The 15,266-nt window shown below is 36.2% G+C and overlaps 1 protein-coding gene across 3 annotated transcripts in view; it reads right to left on the bottom strand.

The window, feature by feature from the left end:
- LOC150086979 (myocyte-specific enhancer factor 2C-like) overlaps positions 1 to 15,266 on the bottom strand; it is a 306,192-nt gene that overhangs the window by 62,671 nt on the left and 228,255 nt on the right. For all 3 annotated transcript variants that reach the window (XM_090371724.1, XM_090371725.1, XM_090371722.1), the window contains exon 8: positions 10,617 to 10,725. In XM_090371724.1, the coding sequence (XP_090227850.1) occupies positions 10,617 to 10,725 (109 nt within the window). The remainder of the gene's footprint in view (positions 1 to 10,616; positions 10,726 to 15,266) is intronic.

Raw genomic sequence — 15,266 nt, 5'->3', positions numbered from 1 at the left:
ACGAGTGACCTGTCAAAATGGCTAACCAGATTTGTTAAACATGATTTTCCCTTTACCATGCTGTGTATCCTACAGAATTCCATTTCCATTAATTAATTACATTTTTTTCAACTTCACTTCCATAATGTCTCATTGACACAAAGGGTGTTTTTTATGTAAATATCGATGCAAAGTAACTGTTGAGTTCATCTGCAATTTCAGCTGTGTTATCTAATACTATCCAACGTCCATTACATAAGGGTCCAATCTGATTTGTCCTTCTGTTCTTTACATTTATATATGTAAAGAATTCCTTAACTGCACTCTTTGCTCTCTTCTTTATTCCTTATCCTCAATCTTTGCTCTCTCCCAGACTCAGTAAAGATACTATAGTGAATATTATACTTCACTTAATAAAATGTCTTTCTCCTTCAGAAAGTGGTGAACATAATTCAACCACGGAAAACCAACATGGAACAGAACATCAGTGTTCCGCAAATTCTTTCCAAAAAAAGAAACTTCCTGGCTCCAATGAGATTTTAAAAGATGAACTTCAGTCAGAAATTAATGAAATACTTTTAACTATTTTTGCTAAAAAAGTTCAAAGCCTAGAAAACATGGACTGAGATCATCTACGATTATCTCAGTACAATAGTACCAGAATAGAATCTGAAAGGGCGTTTTCTGCCGCTAATCAAGTACTGTACGTACCAAAATTAGATCCATTTTAAATTATCATACTATTGATTGCTTATGTTTCTTAAGAGCTCACTTTATTCGGACAGGTAGTGTGGATATTGTGGATGCTTAATCATAACTAAACTTTGCAGTAACAATATATATTTTTTTTGTTTTTAGAATAACTGTATTTTAATGATTTTTTTCAGAATATTTATTATTGTAATAAATGTTTATTTAAAACATGAATTCAAGTAATTACAGTATTTGTTTTTTTTTTTCCTTACTTTATTGCACCTAATTGTCATCGAAATTTATTGAGAAAAAAGTTTGTTTTTGGAATGCCGGTTTCATAAATTAAAAATACCGAAATATTGTTATTAAGATTTTGACCGGTATTGTAAGCCCTACTCATAACTACCTTCAGTGGTTCAACACACTCTTTGGCTAGCTCCCTCAAAATTACTGGGTATATGCCATCAACTGTGGGAGCTTTACTTGCTTTTAGGCTCAAAGGTTTTTCTAATAACCAGTCATCTGCTTTTTCGAAATTACAGGTGACTGTTTATTATGAATGCAGATGAGTGTTCTGCATCACTCATACAGCCTTACCACAGTATCTTTCCTTAGTAAATTCCAATGTGAAGTACCTATTCAATTTATCAGCAATATCAGCTGTGTTTTCTAATATTTCCCATAACCAGTATGAAAGGGTCCAATCCAATTTGTTTTCTTCTTCATGAAAAACTCCTTGTCCCCATTCTTTGCTCTCTTAGCCAGTGCTTTCTCATTACACATCAACCTGTAGCTGTTGTAGGCTTCAGTATTTTTTCTTGCTTTTTCCCATGCTATCTTTTTCTGCTTTATCAGACTGGCCAGCTCCATTTTTATCCATCTTAGCATTCTCCTCCTGCTCTATTTTCTTAATGGTATATATGCATTCGTGGTTTGTGATTATTGCTTATATATTTGTCCTCCCTCTACTCTGATCAATTAATAGATGCTATGTATCACCTTAAACTATCATAGTTTCTTTTTCTAAAATTAAAACTTCTGCTTTTACCTTTAACTACTAGAACATCTTTCTTAATCCTCAAACTAACAACTGCACGATCACTACCTGCTAATGGCTCCTCTACTGTATGCCCTCTGATATTATCTGATTTGTAAGTAATGATAAGGCCTAGCATATTCTTACCCCTAGTATTATGGCTGCAGGTGTAACTTGTTACTTAAGAAACTTTTCACGTTCAGGCTGCTTTTGATAAGAAGCATGACCCCACTGTCCCTTCTAACTTCCCTAAATACGAGGGGTGATCACTAAAATTGCGAACTGGTGCAAGATCTTATTTTAATTTTCAACAATCTAAATCTTCTGTGGATTTCTCCTTCTCGAAATAATCTCCCTTGAACTTTACACACTTTCGCAACCATTGTACCCATGCATTAAATGCTTCTTGCAGGCCATTTTTTGAAAGACTGCAAAGTGTTTCCATTGTTACCCTGTGAGCATCATTGTGTCAGACATTAAATGCTTGCTTTTCAGAGCTTTCTTCAGACATGAAACAGGAAGAAATCACACAGGACTATGGTGAATAAGTGAGATGTAGCAGAACCTCTGCATCTATGGCAGTGATCACTGCCTTCAAAATAGCCGTATGGGGCCTGGCATTGTCTTGGTGGAGAAACTACTTCACACTGGAAAGTTTGGTCACAACGGAATATGGCCATCCTACCAAGCCGCTCATTACCATATGCTTCATTCATCTCTTTAACTGTTTCCGATGCATTTAAGCCCCCCCCCCTCTGAAACAATAATGAATCACATATCGACGATCAATCTGTATGTCTGACATGATCATTTTCTTTAAAACGATCATCGGTGACATGCGGCTAAAAAAAACTCTTCATGCAACACTAGCTCGACAAGTACTGGCATGCACACAGAGAGTCTGCTCGGTAGCAATCAGAGAGAGTGCCTCCAGCAGCAGTTATGGAAATTTCGTACGGTAAACATAAATTCTTGGCACCAGTCCGCGAATTAAATGATCACCCTCGTACTTTATATATACCACAGTGGAAGCCGTCATCTCCAATTTTTCCGTGGCACTGTTCTATTATGTCAGCATTAGTTATCCTAACCAAGTTTTCAAATTCACCCATATTACTGACAAACACTCCTGACATTACTACAGATATGGTTAAGACTAAGTATTCTTCTGTAGTTTACTACCCTGACACCTCCCTTGAAATTATTCAGCTTGTTTCCCCTAGCTTTACCATCTTGTTCATTTGAAACTTTACCACCCTCAGAACATCTTATTAACATTAGCATTAGCATTAGTAGAGGCATTTGATGCAAGAAAGCAAGCTTATGCAGCATCAGCCAAAAAAAAAAAAAAACCCACTTCCACTTCACCCCTCTGTTCGTTCAAAATACCTGTCCAGCTGAGCCTTAAACTTATTTAGGCTATCAACCTCCACCACAAGGGATGGGAGTCTGTTCCACCAACCAACCACCCGCTGGCTAAAGGCAAATTTCCGCACGTCTATCCTACATCTGTCTTTCCTCAATTTGAATTTATGCCCTCTCAGGTGATTTTTCTGAGCTAGAGGAAGAATCCCATCAGCATTGAGCATGCTTAAACCATTCAAGGCTTTATACACCTCTATCAGATCACCTCGCTGGTGCCTAGTCTCCAGACACTGTAATTTGCAAAACTTAAGCCTTTCTTCGTAAGAGCACCCCTTTGTTCCATTCACTAATCTTGTTGCCCTTCTCTGTACTCGTTCCAGCAGCTCTACATCCTTCTTGAAATGAGGCCTCCAGACCTGTATACAGTACTCTAGGTGTGGCCTGACCATTGCCTTATACAATGGAATAATCACCTCCTTATCCCTGCTGGTGGAAAAATTCCTGTATATCATTGACAATACTCCATGAGCTACTCTTGCAGCCCGTCTGCACTGCTCAGAGAACTTCATATCTGCCTGCACAACCACCCCCAAGTCCCTTTCATTCTCTACCACTGTCAGTGTAGTACCACAGAGTTGATACATTGCTCTGGGGTTGCTGTTTCCCATGTGTAGTACTTTACATTTGTCAATGTTAAACTTCATTTGCCACCTCTCAGCCCATCTGCTCAACCTTTCCAGATCCTGTTGCAGCAGCATAGTGTCAGTAGTGTCCTTGACAACCCTGCCAACCTTTGTATCATCTGCAAACTTGGACATTAAGCTTGATATACCATCATCAATATCATTTATAAATACAGAAAACAATAATGGACCCAACACTGAGCCCTGAGGGACTCCACTAATAACATTAGTCCACGATGAGCAGTGTCCATTAATTACCACTCTCTGTCTTCTCCCCCTCAACCACCCCTTTATCCATAGCAGCAACTTGCCTCCAATGCCACACTGCTCCAATTTGTGTAGCAGTCTTCCATGTGCAACAGTATCAAAAGCCTTTCTAAGATCCACGTATATAATATCAAAGTTATTCCCTGCATCCAGTTCTTTTGTGACTGCATCATAGTATCCAATCAAGTTGGTCAGGCAAGACTTCCCCTTAACAAAACCATGCTGTGTCTGAGCTATAACTGAAGTCTTGTCTAAATGATCCTGCAGTGCTTCTTTAACCAGTGCCTCCATTAATTTTCCTGGAACAGAAGTTAAGCTCACAGGTCTATAGTTACTTGTGTCAGCCTTTGATCCTCCTTTGTGAATTGGGGTCACATTTGCACATTTCCAGTCTATGGGTACCTCCCCTGAGTCCAAGGAAGCTCTCATAATTATGGCTAAGGCTTTGCTTACTTCCTTTGCTGCCTCCTTTAATATAACTGGATAGATCCCATCCACCCCGGGTGCCTTTCTTGTGTTTATCTTCAACAGTTTCTCCTCCACTTTACTCCCAGTTATTTCAAGATTCTGTAGCTTACTGCTAGAGTTGAATACACCTCTGGCATTCCCCTTGCTGAATAACTCCTCATGTGTGAATGTCGATGCAAAATATTCATTTAGTTTGTTAGCTACCTGAGCAGGATCATCAACAGTTGACCCATCAATATCAAGTGGACCAATCTGATTCATCCCCTTCCTTCTAGAGTTTACATAAGTAAAGAACTCTTTGCTGTTTTTCTTTGCTTCCCTTGCCAAAGATTTCTCGTAATCTGCCTTCGCCTGCCTAACCTCCTTTGTAACTTGGTTGCATATCAACTTGTATCTATCATAGGCTTCTGTGTCATGTGTTAATTTGTAAGTATCCCATGCCATTTTTCTTCTCTGCCATATGCCTCATTAGTTCATCTGACATCCATTTTGGCCTAAACCTTGAACAATATTTCTTAGTTGGTATGTAAAGCCTAGTAGCTTCCAAGATAAGTTCTTTGAATGCTTCCCATTTTGAATTTGCTGTTGGTAACATCATCAGTTGGTCCCACTGTATAGAATTTAAATACTGTCTCAGTCCATTGTAGTCGCCTTTACGGAAGCAATAACCCTTCCCTTTACCCCTGATGGTAGTTACCTCTTTGAGTAAATCCCACTTCAGCACACTGTGATCACTGCCACCTAGTGGTTCATTTATCTGCAGATTCTTAATGCATGAAGAATCACTGCTGATAATCAAATCAAGAGTATTACTCCCTCTTGTTGCTCCCGAACATGCTGATGTAGAAAACAATCATCCAATAAATCCACAAAAGCCCTGTTAGTGTGTGAGTAACCAGCCCCCAAATTCCAGTCAAAATCTGGGAAGTTAAAATCTCCCATTATAAGACTCTCTGATTTACTGGCCCACTCTATTTCCCTGTACAGTTCCTTATTATACTCATCAGAGTCATTAGGCCTATAGCACACTCCTACTCTCAATTTTGATCTCCCAATGCTTATGTCACACCAAACTGACTCAACACTGCACTGTCCAGCGATGTCGACTGGCTTCACTTCCTTGGTTTTTATGTGTTTCTTAACTAATAGCATAACCCCTCCTCCCCTCCTGTCCTGTCTATCCTTTCTGTAAACGTTGTACTCCCCAAATTGCAGTTCTGCCTCCCTTATATCTGTGTGACACCACATCTCTGATATCCCAACAATATCTGCCTTTGATGTTTTGAGCAATACTTCAAATTCATCAAATTTATTTACTAAACTCCTAGCATTGGTGTACACGCAAGTATACCTGCACCTGTTTCTATTCTTAGCTACCCTAACACAACCCATGTGTTTACTTGTACCGCAATGGCTCCCAGAAGTCTCTGAAATACCATGCATCTTGTTTTTCAGGCTTCTGCTCATTCTAATAGAAGCAGTGCAAGAATCTCTTTCACCTCTGCCAGTGGCTACTGTCAATCTATTGGTCTTTGTCTCCCCCCAAGCTAGCAGTTTTCCGACCCACCTAACACTGCCTCGATAGCATCAGCAAATATTCTTGCACCCTTTCTATTTAAGTGTATCCCATCCCTGTAGAAACAATCTCTCCTGTTAACAAGTACAGTCCAGGCTGAAAAAAATTCTACCCCTTGAGCCTTGCACAATCTTTCCAGGGCCGAATTGATCGACAAGGCTCTCATCGTATACTCCCTCCTATCGTGTCTGGGCAGAATTGCAGACACTTTCAAATTCAACCCTAATTCTCGGCTTTTGTTCAACAGTGACCTGTACTTGTTAAGTAATTCTGCCGGTCTCCTACTCTTAATATCATTAGTGCCAACGTGTACAACTATATCACCTTTTGTGCCCTTAAAAGATGATATTCGCTCTACAACGTCAACATTGGTTGCAGCAACAAACAAGAATTCTTGAGATATCTGCAAGCATTACTTTGACCAATATCATCAGATAAATGTGCCTATATTATCCTTCTCCCCCACTAACTAGCAGTTTCCCCAAACCCTTAATGTATCCTCAATGATACTGGCAAAAACCCTTGCACTACCTTTGTTCAAATAACTCTACAAAATAGATTCCTTCTCCCTACAGTATGGGCCATGCTGATAAAAATCCCCCCCCATTGAGCCTTGCAGAGTTTCTCAAATCATGAGTTAATTCCTAAGGCTTTCACAGCATATAATCCTTCCGATCTTGTCCAGACAGAATTGCAGAACACATTCTGACATAATTCATGGCATTTTTTAAGCAAGATGCTATATTTATCCAAGAAATCATCAGGTTGTGTTCATTTAATATCATTAGCCCCCACATGAATAACAATGCTCTCTTTATCCCCACCTCCCAAAAAAATCTGAGAATCTGTTGGTAACAATAAATTGTTGCTCCTGGCAAATGCACCCTGGTTCTGGTCCACCTTTCTGTATTAAAAAAAATATTACCTGTTTCTCTCACAATAGAATCTCCCAATAAAACTAAATCTCTTTCAAACAGAGCAGTATGCACTTAATTGTTCTGTTCTCTAACCCTAAGATGGTGTGTATCACTTGGCAGGTCACAAGACACCTGAGTTTTGATAAGCTCCCAGTTACATTTGTCTTTAGAGCAACCACTAATTTCTTCAATGTCTCAAATTGTTCTAGTAATGCGAACAAGTTTTAATTTGTTTGAGATCAGTACACTCCTTACATCGGGCGCAAAGAAAAGAATCATCAGTTGAGCTTGGTTTGTTGATGCAAAAAAGGCACCCTGGGGTGGATGGGAGCTATTTAATTATAAAAGGGAGGCAGTAAAGGATGTAAGCAACCCCTTAGACATAATTATTAGAGCATGTTTTTATCAGGGGATCTCCATTGGACTAGAGAGACTAGAGATTAGTATTAGTAGTGGCAAATGATGCAAGAACAAGCTTATACAACAAAAGCCGTAAAAAAAAAAAAAAAAAAAAACGCTTCTCATTTCATTATATATATTTCTCACCTATACATCCCCTCCAATGCAAATTACACTTATTGTATGTTTCTGTGTCTCCTCATAATTTAAAATTAACCATGGATTTTTTTTTTTTCTCTTTCACTAGTTTATCTATCATCGACTTAGGTCTAAACCTTGAACAGTATCTCTCAGTTGGCATGAAAAGACTGGTAGCTTCTACAATTACTTCCCTGATTGCTTCCCACTTAGAATTTGCAGTTGGTAACTTTATCAGTTGGTGCCACTGAAAATAATTTAAAAATGTCTACAGATCATCGTAGTCACCTTTAGGAAAGAAAAATCCCTTCCCTTTACCCTTGACAGTAATTGCATCTCTAAGTAAATCCAAAAGAAACACTGTTCACTGCCAATTAGTGGTTCTTTTATTTGTAGGTTCTTAATGCATGAAGATTCATTGCTGATAACACTGGTCTGCTTAGATTTTGATGTTTCCAAAATTCATTGTTTCTGGGTGTTAACTATTCATGTTTTCTATTCAGCATGGATGTTTAGTTGCATAGAATGGCTCTAAAAATACAGTTTTGTTGCATCTCATGTTATTACTGCTGTATTTTTTTTTATTTTTTTATTCAAATAAAATTAGTTTACATTCATTTCAAAAATAGATATTTTAGACTAAACCAAGGATGGCCATAAACTTTCCCAGTTATAACCATTGACATGACAAAAAAATTATGATAAAAAAAAAGTCCAGATGACATATAGTCTACATTAAAAATGAGTGATATATACCCTGCCTCTTAATTGAAATACATAAGACTCTCGATTAACCAGGATCAGATTAACCAGGACACCACCAAGACTCCAAATTTAAAAAAAAAAAAAAAACCAACCAGAAATCAAAAAATTAAAGTAATAACTAGAATAGGTATAAACAGATATTTTGCAAGTCGTAAATAAGTGGCAAGCGGCATTATAAGTCATCATTGGGAGATTAGTGTACCTATTATCTTCCAATCCCCGCTGTCTTCACATTCGCCGCTCAAAAAAAAGAAAGATAAAAAAAAAGAGACCAAATGTTTAGTTTGTTTTAGTGCATCGCGTCGGTTGTTGTGTTCCGTTGCAGCGCAAAAGGACAAATTTTGTTTTGTTATTTATGTTCAGGGATGTCAGAATTTTTTTTTGTTTAGAAATTGCAAAAATGATGGGAAAACGCAAAATAGTTGTGTTTTCAGTTAAACAAAATCTTGAAATTATTCAAAAGTTTGAAAATGGTGCATCTGTTAAATCTCTAAGGAATCATTATAATAAGGATATATCAAAATGGCCAAACATTAACAGGTACAGTAAACCCCCGCTATTCGCGGTTTCACGATCGCCGATGTAATATAAAATGAAACCTTAAAAAATGTGAATTTTAAAGTGCCGTGAATATTTTCCGCCAGAAAAAAACATGGGCGTGGCTAAAACTATCTTTCCCGGTCAAAGCAACGCTCAGTGGGTGGGGGAAGAGGGGTGACAAAATCGCGAGCGTGGATGTTTCTCGCTAATCCTTGTTCAGTATGTGTTATGCACTTGTCATTGAAGGTTTCATTGTTTGCTTTTAATTTATATGCTTATAAATTGAATAAATTTATCAATTTATAAATTGATATGCTTACAAAAATGATAAATCTACTGTTTTGCAGTGTAAAACAGACTTTTTCGAGTGTGTTAACGGAAGAAAGTGACTTTATTGTGGACAAGTTCTTTCTAACCCCTACAAAAATATGGCTACGAATAACAAGAGAAATGTGAAAATATCAAAGAAGGTGATGACATTAGCGATTAAAATTGAGTTATTAGATAAAATTTCTAATGGTGAAAGTGTCTCCTCAGTGGCAAAACATTATAAAATCAATGAGTCAACGGTGCGATCAATCAAAAAATCGGAAGAAAAAATCTGCCGTAGTGTCCGTGAAAACGCGCTAATTGTTTCAAAAATTTGCTCTGTAACTCGAGATGTTAAATTAGAAAAAATGGAAAAAGCTTTAAATCTGTGGATAGAAGACCGAACTCAAAATAAAATTCCGTTAAGTTCACTCATTTAGCGAAACTGGTGATAGCACTGGTGGGATAAGTTTTTTGCTAGCAAAGGCATATTACATTTAATATTTAAATTGTTTCTTATTTTCATTTCGATGCCATATGCTTGCATTTGATGGGATTCTTCCTCTAGCTCAGAATAATCACCTGAGAGGGCATAAATTCAAATTGAGGAAAGACAGATGTAGGATAGACGTGCGGAAATTTGCCTTTAGCCAGAGGGTGGTTGGTTGGTCGAACAGACTTCCATCCCTTGTAGTGGAGGTTGATAGCCTAAATAAGTTTAGGGCTCAGCTGGACAGGTATTTTGAACGAACAGAGGGGTGAAGTGGAAGTGGTTTTTTTTTTTTTTTTTTTTTTTTGGTTGATGCTGCATAAGCTTGCTTTCTTGCATCAAATGCCTCTACTAATGCTAATGCTAATGCTAATTTCACTATGTACTGTCTATGTACATAGTCATATTATGAAGGTACATATAATACATACATAGACAAAATTTTAGACTAGTTTTTCTTATATATTTCATACTTTGGAACGGAACCCCTTTATTACTGTGGGAGCCATAACTCAGTATTCGCGACATTTCTCAGGAACGTAACTCCCGCGAATAGCGGGGGTTTACTGTATTGCGCGAAATTCAGATTTGTCAATAATAATATAGTAGCAATATGTTATTAGTCATTCCTGAGTTAAGTAAAGCTCAATGAAATAAGAAGTCCTGAAATGTATCCTTACATATGTCGGGGACTTTTGTATTTTTGATTTAACCGGGAAATCAATTATCCGGGATTTGTTTTTTATCGTCTATCCCGGAAAATCGAGAGTCTACTGTACCTTGTATTTTCCACCCGTAAACAAAATTCTGTTTAATGTACAAAAATTTGAAGCAAGAATTCCCAACATGTAAAAAAAAAAAAAAAGTTTTTGCGATGGAATAATTTGTAATTTGAATGGATATTTGTAGATCAAATAACATTTCTTTAAGCTGGTTATCCAAATAACAACAGAAATGATATTACTATATAAATGTACCATATTTGCCATACCTGTTTTGACTAATAACATTTGACATAGAGCTCTGACCTGACCAATTCTGAAGTAAGCTTTGAGTTGAAAATCCAGCTAATCCTAAGTCCGAGCTTAGCTGGAAATCACCTGAAGAACAGAGAATCAATTTACTAAATAAACAAATAGAGAACTATAATCTTCATTTTATTTAAGCAAACAGATATGATTTAAAAGTTTGAACATTTGTATATTTTGTACCATTCTACCACATGGCTCTTGCCCTAAAATATTTTATTTTATTGTACATATTTTCTAATTGGATAATATATAAGCAATATTTAGATTTGATCAGCAACTTCAAAATATCAAGTTCTCTCTCTCTCTCTCTCTCTCTCTCTCTCACTCACTCACTCACTCACTCACTCACTCACTCACTCACTCACTCACTCACTCACTCACTCACACACTCACTCACTCACTCACTCACTCACTCACACACACACACACACACACACACACACACACACACACACACACACACACACACACACACACACACACACACACACACACACACACACACACACACGGCTGTTGCTGGAGCATGAGGAAATGTGATGTGATATTTGTACTATTCCTTTTTTCATAACCAAGCTGCTAAGATGTGAAATGCTGTTTTCTTTTTTTTTTTTTTTAATCTGTTTCTCCCTTTTAATGAATCAACACAGGTTTTTACACAACTTTCAGTTCTGTCTAATATTTTTAGTTCTTACCTAATTATATTAATTTTTATAAATTTGATTGTTACATTCTACTAACACTGATATTATATGCTAAATGTAGTATGTTTTCAGTACCCTCCAATCACCTCAAGCTGTGTAAATCATTTAACATTAAGGTGCCTCCATAGCCAGGTGGGAAGGAGCAGCAGTGCATAGCACACACTTCTTATTAGACTGGGGTTCGAGTCCGTCACCAACAAATATGGAGGATGCGGAAAGGTCAGGAATGACTACCGCATATCTCGGAGCAATATGGCCGTAGTTGCTAATGCTCCTAACAACAACAACATTTAACATTAATCCTTTCAATTTGCTTTTATGGACTAATTTGCTAATTCCAGGTTAAATATTCCTGCTGCTCTGACCAAACTCAAAACCATCATTAAACAATTCCATAACCTAAATTCTCATATTGCATTTCTTGATATCAGTGGAGCACAGTAAAAACTTTTTTCTAAGGTGAAATTTCTACCCTGCATAATTAGCTATAACGTTATTTTTTCAAATGGACAAAAGAACTTAAGTTTGCTGACTTTCATATAGTGCCAGATAATGGATTACCATATTTGGGAGGTTCGACTGTACAACTGATAATACATTATAAAATATTCCCATTTAGTTCACATTATAAATATTTTTTGCTTGTATTGCTGTAAGTCCTGTTTTCTCTTTTGTAACTAAATGAAAACTTCCTCTTCATCTACCTTTTGGGCATCACCATACACACTGTGAGGCATATGACATTATGTCATATTTTCATATGATCCAACCACCCGATGCTAATAACATAGGACTCATCAGGGAACAGTGGCCATATGTATTCAAGATTATATTTATTATTCTTATAAAACATTCTTATAATTCTATTTCTAGAAGATTCTTATAAATCATTTTAATATATTTATGGGAAATGGACTGAACAAAATGTAAATTGAAAGCCTCTTATTTTTCCTCTACAACTCTCATATATAACTTTTTTAACATATTTTTTTACATTATTGAATTTTATGGAAGTAAATTGATCAAAACATCAATAAAGTGATAGACCACATATTAAGATGGACAGAATAAAAGATTCTTGTAATTCTAGTACTTTGAAAAAAATATAATATGAATAATAAATAATTCTTATTTATTATTCTTATTATATGTATTTCTAAGGACTCAACCTTCTTTTAATTCTTTAGAATTCTTGACAAGAGGTTTGAAAAAAAAAAAAAAAAAAAAAAATATATATATATATATATATATACTGTATATATACAGGCAGTTCTCGCTTTACGAGTTCCCGGGTTTACGAGTTTTTTTCCCAAGTATCAAGTATCAACAAAATCGAAAATATGAACATTAATTGCAAAAAAAATGAATGTTAAACATTCACAAATACCGCATTTCAAACCACTTGTGTAGCTATACAATACAGTGTACCCCGCTTTACGATATTAATCCGTTCCAGAGACACCATCATATCGGGAAAAAATCGTAATGTGAACCCAATAACACATTGTTTATTGGTTATTTCAAGACCTCGGAAGTTGATTTCACTGTATAACTAAGCTATTTATCTCTCTAAAATATCATTTTTAAGGTCACGAGCATGACCTTAAGGCCATATAAAAGAAAGGCCAATTTACGAACGTGGTTTGTAAATTGTATTAGTTACCAATTCAAATCATTAAAATGCACTGCACTTTCATCATTATCATATGTTCTGTTATAAGAATCAATTTTAAACGTCTTTGTGATATTTTTTAAAGCACATTTCTGGAGGTCACAACATAAAACAATAAAAACAATTTGCACTTTCCAGTTTATTTGGCTTTTCTGTTACTGCATGCAATTATAAACAGGTAGTAAACTCGATCTTCTTGCATTTGCGAAAATACCAATAGCTGGAAATGTGTGGTTTTTTACGTTATTATGGTGAAATGTGTTTCCCCTTTACTGAAATCTTCAATCGTATAAAAAACCATAAATAAATTTTCTGAATCTTCTCTTCATTCTTTTTTTTTAAACTTCGTAAACTTGTTACTCCACACGAATCGCATTAGTTGCAATTTCTGTGTGCCGTTAAAAAATGCTTATGCATATGCAATCATGAAATTTATAAAGAAAAGAGAAGATTATCTTGGAAATAAATGCCTCTCGAAGTATTTCTGAACAACAAACCAATGAGTGGCAAGCCAACACTGAGCGATCAACAAGTGTGCATTTAGTCAATGATAATGAAGAATAAACATTCTTTAACATTTGTAAGTCGTAAATAGTTTTCCTATTATTATAATTTGCTTGATTTTACAGGACTACATTTTCATTTATTTCGATAAATCAATGGTGTTTTATATTCATTCGTTTTCTCCATTAGCTGTGATATTACGTGAAGGTGATCCATAGTTGAGAATCCTGTCCTAAAGCCAGCTTGCTCTTTCGGTTGATTCTCATCAAGTATTCTTTCTAATCTGTTAGTAATGACCCTTGTGAACAACTTGTAGATATGGGATAACAAGCTAATTGGTCTATAATTTCCAATTTCTGATTTATCTCCTTTCTTATGCAGCAAAACTATGATTGCATTATTCCATTGCTTAGACATCACACCTTTTCTAATGCACTTTGTGAAGAGCCTTGCCAGTTTTTGTGTTATGTCTCTTCCTCCCAATTTTAACAACTCTACAGTAACTTCATCTTCCCCCGGGGCTTTCTAATTCTTCATTTTCTTCAATGCATGTTCTACCTCATCAGGAAGAATATCGGGTATGTTGTATGTGTTGCTACTTTGCAATCCATATTCCCCACTGCTGGTATCATTCCCTCGCTCCTTGTATAATTCTCTATAGTAGTCTTCTGCTATTTGAATTATGCCTTCTCTGCTCTTTATAAGTACACCATCGCTATTCTTCAGTTTCAGTATCATTTGTCTTTCTGTATTACTGCTCATGGCTGCTGATTTAAATCCTTTGTTTTCCTTTAATGCTTGTTCTACTTTTCTTGTGTTAAATCTTCTTATGTCCTCTCTGAGTCTCTTTCTAATGGCTTTGCATAACTCAGTATACTCAATTTTCTCCCTGTCAGTGTTTTTCTTGCTCTTCATTTGTCGTCTTTGTTTCATCATGACAAGTGTTTCTTGACTAATTTTTTCTTCTTTGGATTTCTGTTTCCCTATAGGTTTCTTGGGCTTTATCACTTTCAGAAAGTTGTAATATTCCTCGTCGATATCTTGGTCCTGAGCAGTCTGCAGAAGCTCAAACTTGTTCTTAAGTTCCAGTACATACTGCTTTTTCTCCTCTTCTATTATTTCAAAGACCTTTGTATTATTTACTCGAGTCAGTTTTTTCCTTTCCTTTCCTACATCTATATCAAGTGTACATCTTACCATTCTGTGATCACTTCCAACATTTACCTTATTCAGGACGGTAACATCATTCACAATATATCTTCTGTTAGTGAGGATGAAGTCGATTTCATTAGTTGTTAATCCATTTGGACTCTTCCATGTCCACTTTCTGTTCACCATTTTCTTGAAAAAAGTGTTCATTACTGACAGTCCTTGAGATTCTGCAAATTCCACAAGTCTTTCACCTCTTTTATTTCTTTCACCAATTCCAAAATTTCCTATAGTTCTTCTTTCTGCGCTGTTTTGCCTTTTTCCAACCTTAGCATTGAAGTCCCCCATAATAATAGTGTAGTGGGTTTTCTGCTCATCTAGAAGACTCTCAATTTCAGTGTACATTTCTTCAACCTCTTCATCATCGTGGCTCGATGTTGGTGCATAAATCATTATAATCTTTAGCTTGTACCTCTTAGAAATCTTGAATATTAGTCTTGACACCCTTGGTGATGTACTTTTGAATTCCAAAATATTGTTTTTAAAATCTTTATGGACCAGAAACCCAACTCCACCTTCAC

This window comes from Mastigoproctus giganteus, chromosome 4 (assembly GCF_048544385.1).
Source record: "Mastigoproctus giganteus isolate SK-2022 chromosome 4, ASM4854438v1, whole genome shotgun sequence".
Taxonomy (NCBI): domain Eukaryota; kingdom Metazoa; phylum Arthropoda; class Arachnida; order Uropygi; family Thelyphonidae; genus Mastigoproctus; species Mastigoproctus giganteus.
This window is presented reverse-complemented; position numbering and strand designations above follow the sequence as displayed.